This window comes from Coregonus clupeaformis, chromosome 17, assembly GCF_020615455.1.
Source record: "Coregonus clupeaformis isolate EN_2021a chromosome 17, ASM2061545v1, whole genome shotgun sequence".
NCBI lineage: Eukaryota > Metazoa > Chordata > Actinopteri > Salmoniformes > Salmonidae > Coregonus > Coregonus clupeaformis.
The window spans coordinates 67,911,444-67,931,924 of record NC_059208.1 but is presented as its reverse complement, the minus strand read 5'-3'; the positions used below and the strand labels follow the sequence as shown (position 1 = coordinate 67,931,924).

At 43.6% G+C, this 20,481-nt stretch overlaps 1 gene segment (V, D, J or C); it reads right to left on the bottom strand.

Annotated features, from left to right (window-relative positions):
- Positions 1 to 1,196: 1,196 nt before the first annotated feature.
- Positions 1,197 to 20,481, bottom strand: part of LOC121585842 — a 55,796-nt gene continuing 36,511 nt past the window's right edge. The window contains 2 exon segments of the V gene segment in view: positions 1,197 to 1,400; positions 8,831 to 8,863. Coding sequence covers positions 1,197 to 1,400; positions 8,831 to 8,863 — 237 coding nt within the window.

Genomic DNA, 20,481 nt, shown 5'->3' with positions numbered 1-20,481 from the left:
TCCTGTAAGCAGTCTATGGTCAGGGTATGACAGCATTCCATTCTTTGGTGACATTTCTCTGGCATTGTTTCCAAAAATCCTGTTCAAGTCCTGGTACCGATATTAGCATTTTTCGCGCATCATGTCCAAAAGGTATTTAAAATTGATTGTGAAGCTCAACAAAGTTTTAGAAGATTTGAACATGGATGCACGAAAAATGCTAATATCAGTACCAGGACTTGAATGGGATTTGTGCCACAAATCCTAAAACTTTAACATTTGGAAAGTGCCAGGGAAAGTGCCAGGGAAACTAAACCAAAGCATGGATTGATGTCATACTTTGTCCATAGCTTACGGGGTAAGGAAACCAATATGTCACTTTGTCATTTGGGTGAACTATCCATAGTTGATATTTCACCCAAATTACAAAATGACATATTGGTTTCCTTACACTGTAAGCAGTCTATGGACAAGATATGATTGACAGCAAGCCATGCATTGGTTTAGTTTCCTGGTACTGTTTTCAAATGCTAATGTTGTAGCATTTGTGGCACAAATCCCACTCAAGTCATGGTACCTTTATTAGCATTTTTTGCGCATCATGTCCAAATCAATTAGCATTTTTGAATCTGAGAGTGAATAGAGCCGAATATATTGATAAAAGTCACCTTGTCTGAGAGAGATTTACATGGTTATCAAAACGTCACGCCAGGGTAAGCCTACACGAAACACAGCCCTTATTTTCAGTGTTTCTAAAATTCCCTATGGGAAAAATGAATGGGGGAAAAACAATTGGAACCATTTCCCTGTTTGACCGCTAGATTTTATGGGTATTATGACACCTCCACTGTGGGGCTCTATACAGATCTCACACAGATCTCACACCTAGTGCAGAATGCAGATCCATCACTTTTGAATGCCAAGTAGAGAAGAAAGTTATCTTATGTTTGAAGTCTTGCCCCATAACTGGATGATCACCCCTGCAAGAGCTGTAACCTGGACAACAAAGGAAAACTCTATGTGGGTGGGGGATGGGAAAGGTCCTAGTAGAGTTCACTTTGACATCATATTGAAGGGGAATACCTCAAAATTATCCTAAACTCCATTTAGAATTGCCACTTTGTTGCCTCAGTTTCTTGTTAAAGGTAAATGCCACCCTTTTCAACATCAAATTCATAATTTCCAGCACTAACCCAACAGGTTTCTATGTTTTGTACTCAAAAAGATAGATGAAGATAAGTGTTTCTGATGACATCATCCAGAGACACTGATGAGGTGCTTCTGCTGCTGCTTCTATCATCCAGCTTCAAGCTCAGCCTCCACTCTGAGGGGAAGCCCTTGTTGGTCATGAGAGTGGCCTTCCCCTGCTGCAGCTCCAAACAGGAGGGTGGACAGGACTGTCAGGGTGAGTCTGACGTCACCTAAAAGACAGGTGGGAAGTTAGGGAGAGGGTAGCTTCATGTCTGGAGGAAACATGGCACCGCTCATCACCTGGCCAATACCATCCCTACGGTGAAGCACGGTGGTGGCAGCATCATGCTGTGGGGATGTTTTTCAGCGGCAGGGACTGGGAGACTAGTCAGGATCGAAGTAAAGATGAACGGAGCAAAGTACAGAGAGATCCTTGATGAAAACCTGCTCCAGAGTGCTCAGGACCTCAGACTGGAGCGAAGGTTCACATTCCAACAGGACAACGACCCTAAGCACACAGCCAAGACAACACAGGAGTGGCTTTGGGATGTCTCTGAGAGCCTGGACTTGAACCCAATCAAACATCTCTGGAGAGACCTGAAACTAACTGTGCAGTAATGCTCCCCATCCAACCTGACCGAGCTTGAGAGGATCTGCAGAGAAGAATGGGAGAAACTCCCCAAATACAGGTGTGCCAAGCTTGTAGCGTCATACCCAAGAAGACTCGAGGCTGTAATCGCTGTCAAAGGTGCTTCCACAAAGTACTGCGTAAAGGGTCTGAATACTTATGTAGATGTGATATTTCACTTGTCATTATGGGGTATTATGTGTAGATTGATGAAGGAAAATATTTTCTAATTCCATTTTAGAATAAGGCTGTAACGTAACAGAATGTGGAAAAAGTCAAGGGGTCTGAATACTTTCCGAATGCACTGTGTATATATATACACTACCAGTCAAAAGGTTGGACACACCTACTCATTCAAGGGTTTTTCTTTATTTTTTACTATTTTTTACATTGTAGAATAATAGTGAAGACATCAAAACTATGAAATAACAAATATGGAATCATGTAGTAACCAAAAAAGTGTTAAACAAATCAAAATATATTTGAGATTTGAGATTCTTCAAATAGCCACCCTTTGCCTTGATGACAGCTTTGCACACTCTTGGCATTCTCTAAAACAGCTTAATGAGATAGTCACCTGGAATGCATTTCAATTAACAGGTGTGCCTTCTTAAAAGTTATTTTGTGGGATTTATTTCCTTCTTAATGCATTTGAGCCAATCAGTTGTGTTGTGACAAGGTGGGGGGAGGGGGGTATAGAGAAGATAGCCCTATTTGGTAAAAGACCAAGTCCATATTATGGCAAGAACATCTCAAATAAGCAAAGGGAAATGACAATCCACCCTTACTTTAAGACATTAAGGTCAGTCAATACGGAACATTTCAAGAACTTTCAAAGTTTCTTCAAATGCAGTCGCAAAAACCATGAAGCGCTATGATGAAACTGGCTCTCATGAGGACCGCCACAGAAATGACCAGAGTTACCTCTGCTGCAGAGGATAAGTTCATTAGAGTTACCAGCCTCAGAAATTGCAGCCCAAATAAATGCTTCACAGAGTTGAAGTAACAGACACATCTCAACATCAACTGTTCAGAGGAGACTGCGTGAATCAGGCCTTCCTGGTCGAATTGCTGCAAAGAAACCACAACTAAAGGACACCAATAATAAGAAGAGACTTGCTTGGGCCAAGAAACACGAGCAATGGACCAGTGGAAATGTGTCCTCTGGTCTGGAGTCCAAAGTGGAGATTTTTGGTTCCAACCGCCATGTCTTTGTGAGACGCAGTGTGGGTGAACGGATGATCTCCGCAAGTGTATTTCCCAACAGTGAAGCATGGAGGAGGTGTTTTGGTGTGGGGGTGCTTTGCTGGTGACACTGTCAGTGATTTATTTAGAATTCAAGGCGCAATTAACCAGCATGGCTACCACAGCATTCTGCAGCGATACGTCATCCCATCTGGTTTGGGCTTAGTGGGACTATCAGTCGTTTTTCAACAGGACAATGACTCAACACATCTCCAGGCTGTGTAACGGCTATTTTACCAAGAAGGAGAGCGATGGTGTCACGAATTCCGCCAAGACTGCTCCTCCTCCTTGTTCGGGCAGGCTTCGGCGTTCGTCGTCCCCGGAGTACTAGCTGCTACCGCTTGATGTTCTCTATGTTTGTTTGGTTTTGTCTTGTTGGTGCACCTGTTTCGTCTTATGTATTGATTATGTCACCTATAAGTTTCCTTTGGTTTTGTTTGCAGTTGTGTGTTGTTGTCCGCCTGTCCGTTGGTGAATCTTTATTGTGCTCTAGTTGTTAGTGTTTTTACGCACTGTTTGCGTAATCGCTCGCCTCCTGTGTTTGAGGCCCGTTATTTTTGTTATTGTCTTTGTGACAATTAAAGTCGTTTCGACTAAGCTTCTGTGTCCTGCGCCTGACTCCAACACCGCATCCACATCAGCAAGTGACAGAACAACACACCATACTATGGAGTCAGCAGGAGCAGCGGCGGCGACCGAGTCGCTGGAGGATCGGGTCAGCTGCCAGGACGCCAGGATCCAGCAACTCGGCTCCGCCATGCAGGAGGTGATGAACACCCTGCGCCGATGGGAAAGGGGAGGCGTGCCCACACCTCCTCCTACATTACCACCACCATCGGCCAGCCCCACCAGACCAGCTCCGGAATCCAGTGGGATTCGGCTCTCGCTCCCGAGGGCGTATGATGGCACCGCAGCCGGGTGTCAGGGGTTCCTCCTTCAGGTGGAACTCTACCTGGCCACCATAAATTGAGCGGGCGTTACGCACCGACCCTACTCCCCCAGAGTGTCCAGTGGGTCGGACGTACGTGCCGCTCGAGGTCCGTGATTGTCTCATTTATTGGGCTCATACGTCACCCTCCTCTGGACATCCAGGTATTGGCCGGACAGTGCACTGCCTTAGTGTTAAGTACTGGTGGCCAACATTGGCTAGGGACGTGAGGGTTTATGTCTCCTCCTGCTCGGTGTGCGCTCAGTGTAAGGCGCCTAGACACCTGCCCAGGGGGAAGTTACAACCCCTGCCCGTTCCACAACGGCCGTGGTCTCACCTCTCGGTGAACTTTGTCACGGACCTTGCCCCCTCTCAGGGGAATACCACTATTCTGGTCGTTGTGGATCGGTTCTCTAAGGCCTGTCGTCTCATCCCAATGCCGGGTCTCCCTACTGCCCTACAGACCGCTGAGGCTTTGTTCACCCACGTCTTCCGGCACTACGGGGTTCCCGAGGATATAGTGTCTGATCGGGGTCCCCAATTCGCCACTAGAGTCTGGAGGGTGTTCATGGAACGCTTGGGGGTCTCGGTTAGCCTTACCTCGGGTTTCCACCCTGAGAGTAATGGGCAGGTGGAGAGAGTGAACCAGGATGTGGGTAGGTTTCTGAGATCATATTGCCAGGGCTGGCAGGAGGAGTGGTCGGGGTATATCCCCTGGGCAGAGATGGCTCAGAACTCTCTTCGCCACTCCTCTACTAACCTGACCCCTTTCCAGTGCGTGTTAGGGTATCAGCCGGTTCTGGCACCATGGCATCAGAGCCAGATCAAGGCTCCTGCGGTGGATGAGTGGTTTCGGCGTTCGGAGGAGACGTGGAACGCTGCACACGTACATCTGCAGCGGGCCATCCGCAGGCAGAAGGCGAGCGCCGATCTCCACCGCAGTGAGGGTCCAGTATACGCACCTGGAGATCGAGTCTGGCTCTCGACTCGAAACCTGCCCCTTCGCCTGCCCTGCCGGAAGCTTGGCCAGCGGTTTGTGGGGCCATTTAAAGTCCTGAGGAGATTGAACGAGGTGTGTTACAAGTTGCAACTGCCTAATGACTATCACATTAACCCCTCGTTCCATGTGTCTCTCCTAAGGCCGGTGGTTGCTGGTCCACTCCAGGACAGTGAGATAATAGAGACCCCTCCGCCCCCACTGGACATCGAGGGGGCTCCGGCGTACTCAGTCCGGTCCATCGTGGATTCGAGACGTCGGATGGGGGGTCTACAATATCTCGTGGAGTGGGAGGGGTACGGTCCGGAGGAACAGTGCTGGGTGCCTAGGAGGGACATTTTAGATCCATCCCTCCTGACTGAGTTCCACCGTAGTCATCCTACGCGCCCTGCTCCACGTCCTCCTGGCCGTCCCCGAGGCCGGGGTCGGCGCACGGCTGGTGCCGCGCGTCAAGGGGGGGGTACTGTCACGAATTCCGCCGAGACTGCTCCTCCTCCTTGTTCGGGCAGGCTTTGGCGTTCGTCGTCCCCGGAGTACTAGCTGCTACCGCTTGATGTTCTCTATGTTTGTTTGGTTTTGTCTTGTTGGTGCACCTGTTTCGTCTTATGTATTGATTATGTCACCTATAAGTTTCCTTTGGTTTTGTTTGCAGTTGTGTGTTGTTGTCCGCCTGTCCGTTGGTGAATCTTTATTGTGCTCTAGTTGTTAGTGTTTTTACGCACTGTTTGCGTAATCGCTCGCCTCCTGTGTTTGAGGCCCGTTATTTTTGTTATTGTCTTTGTGACAATTAAAGTCGTTTCGACTAAGCTTCTGTGTCCTGCGCCTGACTCCAACACCGCATCCACATCAGCAAGTGACAGAACAACACACCATACTATGGAGTCAGCAGGAGCAGCGGCGGCGACCGAGTCGCTGGAGGATCGGGTCAGCTGCCAGGACGCCAGGATCCAGCAACTCGGCTCCGCCATGCAGGAGGTGATGAACACCCTGCGCCGATGGGAAAGGGGAGGCGTGCCCACACCTCCTCCTACATTACCACCACCATCGGCCAGCCCCACCAGACCAGCTCCGGAATCCAGTGGGATTCGGCTCTCGCTCCCGAGGGCGTATGATGGCACCGCAGCCGGGTGTCAGGGGTTCCTCCTTCAGGTGGAACTCTACCTGGCCACCATAAATTGAGCGGGCGTTACGCACCGACCCTACTCCCCCAGAGTGTCCAGTGGGTCGGACGTACGTGCCGCTCGAGGTCCGTGATTGTCTCATTTATTGGGCTCATACGTCACCCTCCTCTGGACATCCAGGTATTGGCCGGACAGTGCACTGCCTTAGTGTTAAGTACTGGTGGCCAACATTGGCTAGGGACGTGAGGGTTTATGTCTCCTCCTGCTCGGTGTGCGCTCAGTGTAAGGCGCCTAGACACCTGCCCAGGGGGAAGTTACAACCCCTGCCCGTTCCACAACGGCCGTGGTCTCACCTCTCGGTGAACTTTGTCACGGACCTTGCCCCCTCTCAGGGGAATACCACTATTCTGGTCGTTGTGGATCGGTTCTCTAAGGCCTGTCGTCTCATCCCAATGCCGGGTCTCCCTACTGCCCTACAGACCGCTGAGGCTTTGTTCACCCACGTCTTCCGGCACTACGGGGTTCCCGAGGATATAGTGTCTGATCGGGGTCCCCAATTCGCCACTAGAGTCTGGAGGGTGTTCATGGAACGCTTGGGGGTCTCGGTTAGCCTTACCTCGGGTTTCCACCCTGAGAGTAATGGGCAGGTGGAGAGAGTGAACCAGGATGTGGGTAGGTTTCTGAGATCATATTGCCAGGGCTGGCAGGAGGAGTGGTCGGGGTATATCCCCTGGGCAGAGATGGCTCAGAACTCTCTTCGCCACTCCTCTACTAACCTGACCCCTTTCCAGTGCGTGTTAGGGTATCAGCCGGTTCTGGCACCATGGCATCAGAGCCAGATCGAGGCTCCTGCGGTGGATGAGTGGTTTTGGCGTTCGGAGGAGACGTGGAACGCTGCACACGTACATCTGCAGCGGGCCATCCGCAGGCAGAAGGCGAGCGCCGATCTCCACCGCAGTGAGGGTCCAGTATACGCACCTGGAGATCGAGTCTGGCTCTCGACTCGAAACCTGCCCCTTCGCCTGCCCTGCCGGAAGCTTGGCCAGCGGTTTGTGGGGCCATTTAAAGTCCTGAGGAGATTGAACGAGGTGTGTTACAAGTTGCAACTGCCTAATGACTATCACATTAACCCCTCGTTCCATGTGTCTCTCCTAAGGCCGGTGGTTGCTGGTCCACTCCAGGACAGTGAGATAATAGAGACCCCTCCGCCCCCACTGGACATCGAGGGGGCTCCGGCGTACTCAGTCCGGTCCATCGTGGATTCGAGACGTCGGATGGGGGGTCTACAATATCTCGTGGAGTGGGAGGGGTACGGTCCGGAGGAACAGTGCTGGGTGCCTAGGAGGGACATTTTAGATCCATCCCTCCTGACTGAGTTCCACCGTAGTCATCCTACGCGCCCTGCTCCACGTCCTCCTGGCCGTCCCCGAGGCCGGGGTCGGCGCACGGCTGGTGCCGCGCGTCAAGGGGGGGGTACTGTCACGAATTCCGCCGAGACTGCTCCTCCTCCTTGTTCGGGCAGGCTTTGGCGTTCGTCGTCCCCGGAGTACTAGCTGCTACCGCTTGATGTTCTCTATGTTTGTTTGGTTTTGTCTTGTTGGTGCACCTGTTTCGTCTTATGTATTGATTATGTCACCTATAAGTTTCCTTTGGTTTTGTTTGCAGTTGTGTGTTGTTGTCCGCCTGTCCGTTGGTGAATCTTTATTGTGCTCTAGTTGTTAGTGTTTTTACGCACTGTTTGCGTAATCGCTCGCCTCCTGTGTTTGAGGCCCGTTATTTTTGTTATTGTCTTTGTGACAATTAAAGTAATTTCGACTAAGCTTCTGTGTCCTGCGCCTGACTCCAACACCGCATCCACATCAGCTTGTGACAGATGGAGTGCTGCATCAGATGATCTGGCCTCCAAATCCCCCGACCTCAGCCCAATTGAGATGGTTTGAGATGAGTCGGACCGCAGAGTGAAGAAAAAGCAGCCAACAAGTGCTCAGCATATGTGGGAACTCCTTCAAGACTGTTGAAAAAGCATTCCAGGTGAAGCTGGTTGATAGAATGCCAAGAGTGTGCAAAGCTGTCATCAAGGCAAAGGGTGGCTATTTGAAGAATATAAAATATATTTTGATTTGTTTAACACTTTTTTTGGTTACTACATGATTCCATATGTGTTATTTCATAGTTTTACTGTCTTCACTATTATTATACAATGTAGAAAATAGTAAAAATAAAGAAAAACCCAGGAATAAGTAGGTATGTCCTAACTTTTGACTGGTACTGTATATATTGTATGAACAACAATGATTAATTGTTTTCAAATATTGCTCAAAACAGGCCTATGCTGAAGAAGTATATTAAAGTTCAGTTTAATGTAACCATCTAACAATAATATACATTTAAAAGACAGATTTAAACATTCAAACCTTTTCATTATTATTAAAATAAAATTAATAGAGGTATAATGTATGAGACAGGGTCTTAACGTAAAATAACTTCTAAACATATACAATTCTATCACGAGTGCTAACCAAAATAATGTATATTCACTTTTTTCACACAGAAAAAGTATGAAAAGCAGAAGTTGTTTACCAAAAAATATATAATGCAGTTTTTTCCTTGTCTTGCAAGATTATAAATGCATCTGCAAATGCAGAAAATCTATCAATCAAAATTAACCTTCACGTTCGATATTCAAAAAAGTTGAAAGTATCAAAATGATCAAATTAGAAATAAGATGTGGGTAAACTTACTTCCAACATCCAGTTTGGTGCCTCCACCAAAAGCGAACCACAGTGATAGAAACTCATTCAACAGCCGTAAACCCCCCTAACACTATATAGACACGACTCTAGCTCTTTGTAAAGCTAATTTTGCCAAACCAGTCAGATCTCAACAATAACTGCTCACTGAACACGGCTTTGTAACTGATGCCCTCTGCTGGTATGAAACTACAGTAGACTGGACACATTCATGTTCGCTGTTGAATTTTCAATATTATGAAAGTGCTATGTTGATGTCTGTAACATATTGTATTTTTTTATGGGACAATATCAATTTAATGAATATCAGTTCCAACTCACTTAAGGAAATCAAATCATCAAAAGGAACTAAATGTGATACATCAAGGAGGGAATCCACGTCTTTATGAAGTTTTCTGCATAAAGAGATACATTTTGTCTGTATACATATATTTTTGTTATGAATTTTAGAAAACCTATGAAAGATGGGGATCAAATACATTGTTGTCGAAGGTTCTGTTGTCAGGAAGGACAGCTCTCAGTCATGAAGTGTTCAACTCACAGGGCTGTAAACACTTCCAGAACGATGAAGCCTGTGCTGCCAATGCAAAATGGCTCTCTATGGAAATGTTTGTCCTTGGGAAAGCATTACACTGTCATTAAAGTCCACTTCCATGTGTTTTCTAAAAGTCATTACAAAAACGCATTTATGCTTACACATTCCCTCATTGCTGTATTAAGTTCAAGTTTATGATTTGATCTACCTGAGTTTTAACTGATATTACTATATGTGATATTGTCCCCATAATGAAATAGTATGATTAGATGATACAATATGATTAGATATATCAACATAGTTTCATACTGTTGAAAGTTCAATGGGGAACGTGAATGTGTCCAATCTACTGGAGTTTCAGAGTATACCTGTAGGGGGAATCAGTTACAAAGCAACATTCAGTGAGCAATTCCATGTCTCTCTTACCAATCCCCACTGTGTCTGTCTGGAGGTTTTTGTACAGCCAGTCAATCAGACTCTATCACTGTGGTGGACTTTTGGTGGAGGGACCAAACTGAGTGTTGGCAGTAAGTATTCAATTCTTCTGACCATTGTCATAAAAACAATTCATGTATTATTATTCATTAGAATAATAGTGAAGACATCAAAACTATGAAATAACACATATGGAATCATGTAGTAACCAAACAAGTGTTAAACAAATCAAAATATATTTTATATTTGAGATTCTTAAAATAGCCACCCTTTGCCTTGATGACAGCTTTGCACACTCTTGGAATTCTCTCAACCAGCTTCATGAGGTAGTCACCTGGAATGCATTTCAATTAACAGGTGTGCCTTCGTAAAAATTAATTTGTGGGATTTCTTTCCTTCTTAATACGTTTGAGCCAATCAGTTGTGTTGTGACAAGGTAGGGGTAGTATGCAGAATATAGTTGTATTTTGTAAAAGACGAAGTCCATATTATGGCAAGAACAGCTCAAATAACAAAGAGAAACGACAGTCCATCATTACTTTAAGACATGAAGGTCAGTCAATCCGGAACATTTCAAGAACTTTAAAAGTTTCTTCAAGTGCAGTTTCAAAAACCATAAAGCGCTACTTATTTCCCTAATTAAAATGCAAATCAATTTATAACATTTTTGACATGCGTTTTGCTGGATTATTTTGTTGTTATTCTGTCTCTCACTGTTCAAATAAACCTACCATTAAAATTATAGACTAATCATTTCTTTGTCAGTGGGCAAACGTACAAAATCAGCAGGGGATCAAATACTTTTTTCCCTCACTGTACATACACATACAAAGAGTTGAAGTCGGAAGTTTACATACACCTTAGCCAAATACATTTAAACTCAGTTTTTCACAAATCCTGACATTTAATCCTAGTAAATATTCCCTGTCTTAGGTCAGTTAGGATCACCACTTTATTTTAAGAATGTGAAATATCAGAATAATAGTAGAGAGAATGATTTATTTAAGCTTTTATTTCTTTCATCACATTCCCAATGGGTCAGAAGTTTACATACACTCAATTAGTATTTGGTAGCATTGCCGTAAAATTGTTTAACTTGGGTCAAACGTTTCAGGTAGCCTTCCACAAGCTTCCCATAATAAGTTGGGTGAATTTTGGGCCATTCCTCCTGACAGAACTGGTGTAACTGAGTCAGGTTTGTAGGTCTCCTTGCTCGCACATGCTTTTTCAGTTCTGCCCACAAATGTTCTATAGGATTGAGGTCAGGGCTTTGTGATGGCCACTCCAATACCTTGACTTTGTTGTCCTTAAGCCATTTTGCCACAACTTTGGAAGTATGCTTGGGGTCATTGTCCATTTGGAAGACCCATTTGCGACCAAGTTTTAACTTCCTGACTGATGTCTTGAGATGTTGCTTCAATATATCCACATCATTTTCCTTCCTCATGATGCCATCTATTTTGTGAAGTGCACCAGTCCCTCCTGCAGCAAAGCATCCCCACAGCATGATGCTGCCACCTCGGTGCTTCACGGTTGGGATGGTGTTCTTCGGCTTGCAACCCCCCCTTTTTCCTCCAAACATAACGATGGTCATTATGGCCAAAGAGTTCTATTTTTGTTTCATCAGAACAGACATTTCTCCAAAAAGTACGATCTTTCTCCCCATGTGCAGTTGCAAACCGTAGTCTGGCTTTTTTATGACGGTTTTGGAGCAGTGGCTTCTTCCTTGCTGAGCGGCCTTTCAGGTTATGTCAATATAGGACTTGTTTTACTGTGGATATTGATACTTTTGTACCTGTTTCCTCCAGCATCTTCACAAGGTCCTTTGCTGTTGTTCTGGGATTGATTTGCACTTTTCGCACCAAAGTACGTTCATCTATAGGACACAGAATGCGTCTCCTTCCTGAGCGGTATGACGGCTGTGTGGTCCCATGGTGTTTATACTTGTGTACTAGTGTTTGTACAGATGAACGTGGTACCTTCAGGTGTTTGGAAATTGCTCCCAAGGATGAACCAGACTTGTGGAGGTCTACAATTTTTTTTCTGAGGTCTTGGCTGATTTCTTTTGATTTTCCCAAGATGTCAAGCAAAGAGGCACTGAGTTTGAAGGTAGACCTTGACATACATCCACAGGTACACCTCCAATTGACTCAAATGATGTCAATTAGCCTATCAGAAGCTTCTAAAGCCATGACATCATTTTCTGGAATTTTCCAAGCTGTTTAAAGGCACAGTCAACTTAGTGTATGTAAACTTCTGACCCACTGCAATTGTGAAACAGTGAAATATAAGTGAAATAATCTGTTTGTAAACAATTGTTGGAAAAATTACTTGTGTCATGCACAAAGAAGATGTCCTAACCGACTTGCCAAAACTATAGTTTGGTAACAAGACATTTGTGGAGTGGTTGAAAAACGAGTTTTAATGACTCCAACCTAAGTGTATGAAAACTTCCGACTTCAACTGTATGTATATAAGGTATTTCTGTTTTTAATTTTTAAGACATTTGCAAAAATCTATAAAAACTTATTTTCACTTTGTCATTATGGGGTATTCTGTGTAGATTTATGAGGATTTTTATTAATTAAATCCATTTTAGAATAAGGCTGTAACGTAGCAAAATGTGGAAAAAGGGAAGTGGTCTGAATACTTTCCGAATACACTGTAAGTTTACCTAAATCGAATTACTAATTAAAAAAATTGTTCTGACCATTGTCATAAAAACAATCTTTTTTAATATGAATGCCTTAAGTGTACTTTCTAATATTCTTGTTTTTGCATATTTTCTGCATTCAGAATAGTTTATGGTCTTGTGAGAGAAGAAACTCAGATTAAAATAAAACCTATGCACGTTTATGTTTTTTGGTAAAATAGTTATTCTCTTCATAAAAATCACAATTTGTGTGAAAAGCTGAATATGCTTTTTGTTTGACCTCTAATTTTTTTTTTTTTTTGGTTTAGAGACCCTGTCTCGTATATTATCTCTATTCATTTTATTTTAATGTCTTTTAAATGTATATAATTGTTAGATTGTTACATTTAACTAAACTTAATTGAACTTACATTTACTCCTTACAAATGCAAAATATTGCATATTTTTGCTATTTTATTTGCTATTTGCTATCTATTGCAGTTTTGCTATCTTTCAAACTTAAGTCCTGATTTTATGCTGTTCATATGAATATACTTGTAAATTACAGTATAACTTTATTCATTTTCTTTTGATAATCATGAAAACATTTTAAATTAAATGTCATATACATTCTGTGGCATGTTCCTTAAATTAATAATAATTAATAATGAAATGCAGTTTGATTACTAGGATTTTATACCATTACAATAAGGGAGAATGCTGAAATATTTCAAATTTTAAATAATTACATTTTGAACATAGTTTAATATTTTTTCAGTCATCACATGCAGTTATATGCTTCAGCTACTCAAAGGGAAGTGAAAGAATGACAGAAAGACTGAACAACTGTCTGTTTGAGGAATAGAAAACTACTGATGACATTTTTTTTATTTACAGCTAAAATGTAAACCTGCTGCATCATTATTGTCGTATAAGTCTGATGATTGATTGTTAGCTCCCCTCTCCCTAACTTCCCAACCTGACAGTCCTCTTGCCCCCCTCCAGTGTGGAGCTGCAGCAGGGAAAGGCCACTCTCATGTCACTGACCACCTTCCGGAGACACTTGAAACTCTACCTCTTTAAGGAATACCTGGAATAGTATAACAGTAATGCTTCTGCCCCCCCCCCCCCCATAAAAAAAGTCCCACTGCCTAATATAAGTTGAATGCACACATTTGTAAGTCGCTCTAGATAAGAGCGTCTGATAAATGACTTAAAAATGTGCCTGGCCAACAATGGCTTCCCCTCAGGCTGGAAGCTGAGCTGCAAGGTGTACAGCAGCAGCAGCGGCAACACCTGAGAGGTGACTGGGAGCCCGGGGTCCTGGAGAAGTACGGCCACTACAGCTGGAGCAGCCCTCTGACCCTCCCTGTCGACCAGTGGAAGAAGATGGGCTCTGTGACCTGTGAGGCCACCCAGGGCTCCCAGTCTCCACTCTCTGAGACACTGAGGAGAGACCAGTGTTTTGAATAATCACCTCCACCCTCTGACTCCGCTGTTTTTACTCTGCACCTCTCCTTCTTACTGTTCCAGCAATACTAGCACACTTGTGCTGCACTGGACCCTGTGTGGGAATCCTTCCTCCAGCTGGAGCTTTTAGCATAGTGGAACAAACAACAGAATATGTGTCTGATTCTGATGTCAAATAGATCTGCTTGGCTTTCATATCACGTGTTCTGTGCCTAATTGCTGTAATGCTGTTGGTTCTGACATGTTGAGATAATAAAGACGGTCAATCTTTTAAATTCTTTGCCTGGACATCATTATTTAATGAGTTTTACCATTAGACATTGAGATCTTTATAATTTGTTTAGGAATGGAAAGCTCTGCCATGGAAAATAATGTTAGTGTTACATTTCAGTCAATGAACCTCTCTCAATGAATGTTTGGCTTAATAGTACCAGTCAAAGGGATATCTAAAGTAATACTAATAGTGAAGCAATGTGCTCTAAACTCACTCGTCTATATTTTTATTTTAATCAAACCTTTATTTAACCAGGCAAGACAATTTAAGAACAAATTCTTATTTACAATGACGGCCTGACAAGAGGCAAAATGCCTCCTGTGGGGACGGGGGAAGGGATAAAGACAACTTTTTAAAAACAATGTAAGTAAAACAAAACAACACAGACAGAAGACACTGGCAACAACACAAATACAACAGCAAACAAACAGTAGATGTGTGTGTGTGTGCAGGCATGCGTGTTGTGTGTGTGAAGTAAAAGAAAAATGCTTTCTTACAGTACACAAGGCAATGCAAACTAGTGACATCGGGTGACAACTAGAAACAACTCAACAACCTGTTCATCTATTTGTCCTTTGAGCTTCTCCAGCGACACCAGGTCCTGGTGTTTTAGGTTGATTTGGAGAGAATTCCAAGACCAGGGGGCTGAGTAATGAATGGACCTTTTTTCCATGCTTGGTTCTAATTTTCGGAACTCTTAGCATAAAACAAAATTGAGATCTTAGCTTGTGTTTTAATTTCGAGCTAGAAGAGAGGATAGATAAAATTGCAGTTTTTCTAAAATGGCCTTATAAATAAGAATGTACCAGTGTTTGAGCCTGCGTGTTGTTAGTGATGTCCACCCGATGGCACTGTAGAGATCACAATGGTGAGTTAGACGTCTCTGATTGGTGCCAAAACAAAGGGCTGCATGATACACAGAGTCAAGAGCCTTCAATGTAGAGCTAGAGGTTTGCACATACTGTTAATAGTATCACCATAGTCCAATACAGAGAATCAATTCTGGCGGTAAAGGAAAAACAAGCTTTGTTCCGGTAATAAAACCAAATAGGAAGCTTGAGTTTCCTGGCAAGGTTCTCTACATGGGTGGTGAAGCTCAACTTCTAATCCACCCAAACTCACAGATATTTGTATGTTTTGACATGCTCTATAGAATGTCCTTCCAAAGTAATAATTACATGGTTTTCAGAATGTTTAGTATTGGAAAATACTGTCAATTTTGTTTTAGAGGAATTCAGAACAAGTTTCAAATCGTACAGATTTTGTTGATGTTAAAAGCTGTTTGATATTTTTCAAAAGCCAAAGTCAAACTGCTGCCACTTGAGTAGAGAACAGCGTCATCCGCATAAAAATGTACATCATCTGTCTCAATATGTCTCCGAATGTTGTTGATATAGATAATAAACAACAGAGTACCTAAAATGGATCCTTGAGACACACCCAAGCACAAGTCTACGGTGTCCGACCTTCAACCATCTGCCTTAACACGCTGGGTTTGATTTGACAGGTAGTTCACAGGACCACTCAAGAGCATGACCAGTAATCCCAACACGCTTCAATCTCTATACCAAGACAGTATGGTCCACAGTGTCAAACGCCTTTGATAAGTCTATGAATACAGATACGCAATGCAGCTTCCTATCCAGGGCACAGTGAACATAATTTGAAACCTTCAAATTTGCTGTGACACTGCTGTGGCCAGACCTGAAACCTGATTGCACACCACTCAAAATATTGTTTTCCTGGAGCTAGACCTTAAGCTGCTTATTGACTAGGGACTCCAATACCTTTGCCAGAATAGACAACTTAGTGGGATCACATCCTTTCAAAAGAAGTAGGACAGATGCTGATTTCCACAACCTGGGGTGTCATTACATTCTAGGGCAAGGTTCAAGATGCATGTTAAAGGGGGGGTATGATGTCTGCAGCTGATTGCAGTAGGCAGGGGTCTAGATAATCAGTGCTAGGGGATTTTTTGTGTTGTTGTTTTTTTTTTACATAAATTGCTTTCAGGGCTCTACGCACCTCTGAGACAGTGCTTGGGAGTGTCAGGTTATTTCACAGGGGGCTCATTAACCCTATCAAATAATCTGCCTGCATCAAGAAAATATTGATTGAAAGAGTTCAGAATACATGTTCTCTCAGTTACCACCTGTGAGTCAAGCAGCAGTTGTTTAGAAAGCTGTGAATTTTTATGGCACTCTAAACCTTTCACAACTTGCCAAAATTTTGAAGGATTATTCTGATTATCAGCAGCAGATCTGAGGTAGTGGTCTGCTTTCAGCTTTCAGGATATAGCCACACCCTGAATCTGAAGGCTTTTAAAAGCCATACAATCATCAACTGAATCAGACCTTCTTGCTTTAGCCTACATAGCATTCCTTATGATTTCAGCTAGTTCATCTGAGAACCAAGAGTTGTCTCTGCCCTTAATTATGTATTGTTTGAAAGGGCCATGCTTGTTGCATACATCCTGGAATGCTTTGTGGAAGTAAAGAAAGGCTAATTCAAAATCAGGGATGAATTCAACTCTATTCCAGGCAATGTTAAAAACATCATGTTATTTTACTGCTGCTTTTAATTCTTTGTTATTTTTTATTTATCTATTTTTTACTTAACACATAACACATAATCAAATCAAATGTTATTTGTCACATGCGCCAAATACAACAGGTGTAGACCTTACAGTGAAATACTTATTTACAAGCCCTTAACCAACAATGCAGTTTCAAGAAAAATATATGTTAAGTAAAATATAGATAAGTAAAAAATAACAAATAACAAATAATGAAAGAGCAGCAGTAAAATAACAGTAGCAAGGCTATGTACAGGGGGTACCGGTACAGAGTTAAAGTAACTATGCATTGATAATAAACAGAGAGTAATAGTGAGGGTAGCCATTTGATTAGCTGTTCAGGAGTCTTATGGCTTGTGGGTAGAAGCTGTAAGAAACCTTTTGGACCTAGACTCGGCGCTCCGGTACCGCTTGATGTGCGGTAGCAGAGAGTACAGTCTATGACTAGGGTGGCTGGAATCTTTGACAATTTTTAGGGCCTTCCTCTGACATCTTTGTGTGTTTGGACCATGATAGTTTGTTGGTGATGTGGACACCAAGGAACTTGAAGCTCTGAACCTGCTCCACTACAGCCCTGTCGATGAGAAAGGGGGCTTGCTCGGTCCTCTTCTTTTTCTTGTAGTCCACAATAATCTCCTTTGTCTTGATCACGTTGAGGGAGAGGTTGTTATCCTGGCACCACATGGCCAGGTCTCTGACCTCCTCCCTATAGGCTGTCTCATCGTTGTCAGTGATCAGGCCTATCACTGTTGTGTTGTCTGCAAACTTGATGATGGTGTTGGAGTCGTGCCTGGCCATGCAGTCATGGGTGAACAGGGGGTACAGGAGGGGACTGAGCACTCACCCCTGAGGGTCCCCCGTGTTGAGGATCAGCGTTACAGATGTGTTGTTAATTTCCCTTACCACCTGGGGGTGGCCCGTCAGAAAGTCCAGGATCCAGTTGCAGAGGGAGGTGTTTAGTCCCAGGGTCCTTAGCTTAGGGATGAGCTTTAAGGGCACTATGGTGTTGAACGCTGAGCTGTAGTCAATGAATAGCATTCTCACGTAGGTGTTTCTTTTGTCCAGGTGGGAAAGGGCAGTGTGGAGTGCAATAGAGATTGCATCATCTGTGGATCTTTTTGTGTGGTATGCAAATTGGAGTGGGTCTAGGGTTTCTGGGATAATGGTGTTGATGTGAGCCATGACCAGCTTTTCAAAGCACTTTATGGCTACAGACAAAAGTGCTACGGGTCAGTAGTCATTTTGGAAGGTTACCTTAGTGTTCTTGGGCACAGGGACTATGGTGGTCTGCTTGAAACATGTTGGTATTACAGACTCAGTCAGGGACAGGTTGAAAATGTCAGTGAAGACACTTGCCAGTTGGTCAGCGCATGCTCTGAGTACACGTCCTGGTAATCCGTCTGGCCCTGCGGCCTTGTGAATGTTGACCTGTTTAAAGGTCTTACTCACATCGGCTACGGAGAGTGTGAACACACAAACCGACAAGCGTCGGAGCCGTTGTAGTACGATTCAATCTAAGTCCTGTATTGACGCTTTGCCTGTTTGTTGGTTCGTCAGAGGGTATAGTGGGATTTCTTATAAGCGTCCGGGTTAGAGTCCCACTCCTTGAAACCGGCAGCTCTACCCTTTAGCTGAGTGTAGATGTTGCCTGTAATCCCTGGCTTCTGGTTGGGGTTTGTACAAAACAGTCCTGTAGCTTAGCATCTGCTTCAGTTTTTGCTTGTAAGCAGGAATCAGGAGGATAGAGTTATGGTCAGATTTGCCAAATGGAGGGCGAGGGAGAGCTTTGTACGCGTCTCTGTGTGTGTAGTAAAGGTGGTCTTTTTCTACCCCACGGGGTATGAAAAATTAAATAATGTAAGTCGCTCTGGATAAGAGCGTCTACTAAATGACGTAAATGTAAATGTAAATGTAGAGTATTTTTTCCTCTGGTTGCACATTTAACATACTGGTAGAAATGAGGTAAAACGGATTTAAGTTTCCCTGCATTAAAGTCCACGGCCACTAGGAGCGCCGCCTCTGGATGAGCGTTTTCCTGTTTACTTATGGCCTTATACAGCTCATTGAGTGCGGTCTTTGTGCCATTTTCGGTTTGTAGTGGTAAATAGACAGCTACGAAAAATATAGTTGAAAACTATCTTGGTAAATAGTGTGGTCTACAGTTTATCACAAGATACTCTACTTCAGGCGAGCAAAACCTTTAGACTTCCTTAATATTACATTTTGTGCACCAGCTGTTGTTTACAAATATACACAGCGGAAGCAGCTGTTCTATCTTGCTGATGCAGCGTATATACCGCCAGCTGTATGTTATCCATGTTGTCGTTCAGCCACGACTCAGTGAAACATAAGATATTACAGTTTTTAATGTTCCGTTGGTAGGATATCCGTGATTGTACTTTGTCTATTTTGTTATCTAATGATTGTACGTTAGCTAATAGGACTGATGGTAGAGGCAGATTACCCACTGGCTGTCAGATCCTTACAAGGCACCCCGACCTACGTCCCCGATATCTCCGTCTCTTTCTCATGCGAATGACGGGGATTTGGGCCTTGTCGGGTGTCTGAAGAAAATCCATTGCGTCCGACTCTTTGAATAAATAATCTTTGTCCAGTACGAGGTGAGTAATCGCTGTCCTGATATCCAGAAGCTTTTTTCAGTCAAAAGAGATCGTGGCAGAAACATTATGTACTAAATAAGTTACAAATAACGCGAAAAAACACACACAATAGCAGAATTGGTTAGGAGCCCGTAAAACGCCAGCCATCTCCTCCGGCGCCATTCACTACTGAAGCCATGTACTCTAAACTCACTGTTCTTTATCCTGGTACTACAACTGAAGCCATGTGCTGTAAAATCACTGGTATTTATGATGTTACCAGAGCCATGTATTTAGAGAGTTAGGACATTGAGGTTTCTGATAACTCTCTAAGTATATGCCTTTGGATGTTACTAATACTGAAGCCATGTTTTCTAAGCTCACTGGGACTCTCTGGGGATAGGTGAACATCTGACCATGGTACTGCTCTATTCTGGGAGCTTTGCAGTCACCCTGCCCATGCAAATCTGAATTTCAACCCCACCAGAGCTCACAATCGCTAAGCCTCAAATCCTCTAGGACTGGGGCTGCTGTGTGTCTGACTAAAGAACTGAACACAGGCTGGGAAAGCAGTGTTTACTCGCTTTTAAAAAAGGGTTCCAAAAGGGTTCTTCGGCTGTACCCATAGGATAACCTTTTTTGGTTCCAGGTAGAACTTTTTGGGGTTCCATGTAGAACCCTCTGTGTATACAGTATACAGTATGTAAACAAAATGTATTTGTGACATAGACAGTGCCTTCGGAAAGAATTCAGACCCCTTGACTTTTTCCACATTTTGTTACGTTACAGCCATATTCTAAAATTGATTACATAGTTTTTTCACTCAGAAATCTACACACAATACCCCATAATGGCAAATGAAAAACATGCTTTTAGAAATCTTTGCAAATGTATTACAAATAAAAAGCTGAAATGTCACATTTACATAAGTATTCAGACCCTTTACTCAGCACTTTGTTGAAGCACCTTTGGCAGCGATTACAGGATTGAGTCTTCTTGGGTATGGCGCTACAAGCTTGGCACATCTGTATTTGGGGAGTTTCTCCCATTCTTCTCTGCAGATCCTCTCAAGCTCTGTCAGGTTGGATGGGGAGTGTTGCTGCACAGCTATTTTCAGGTCT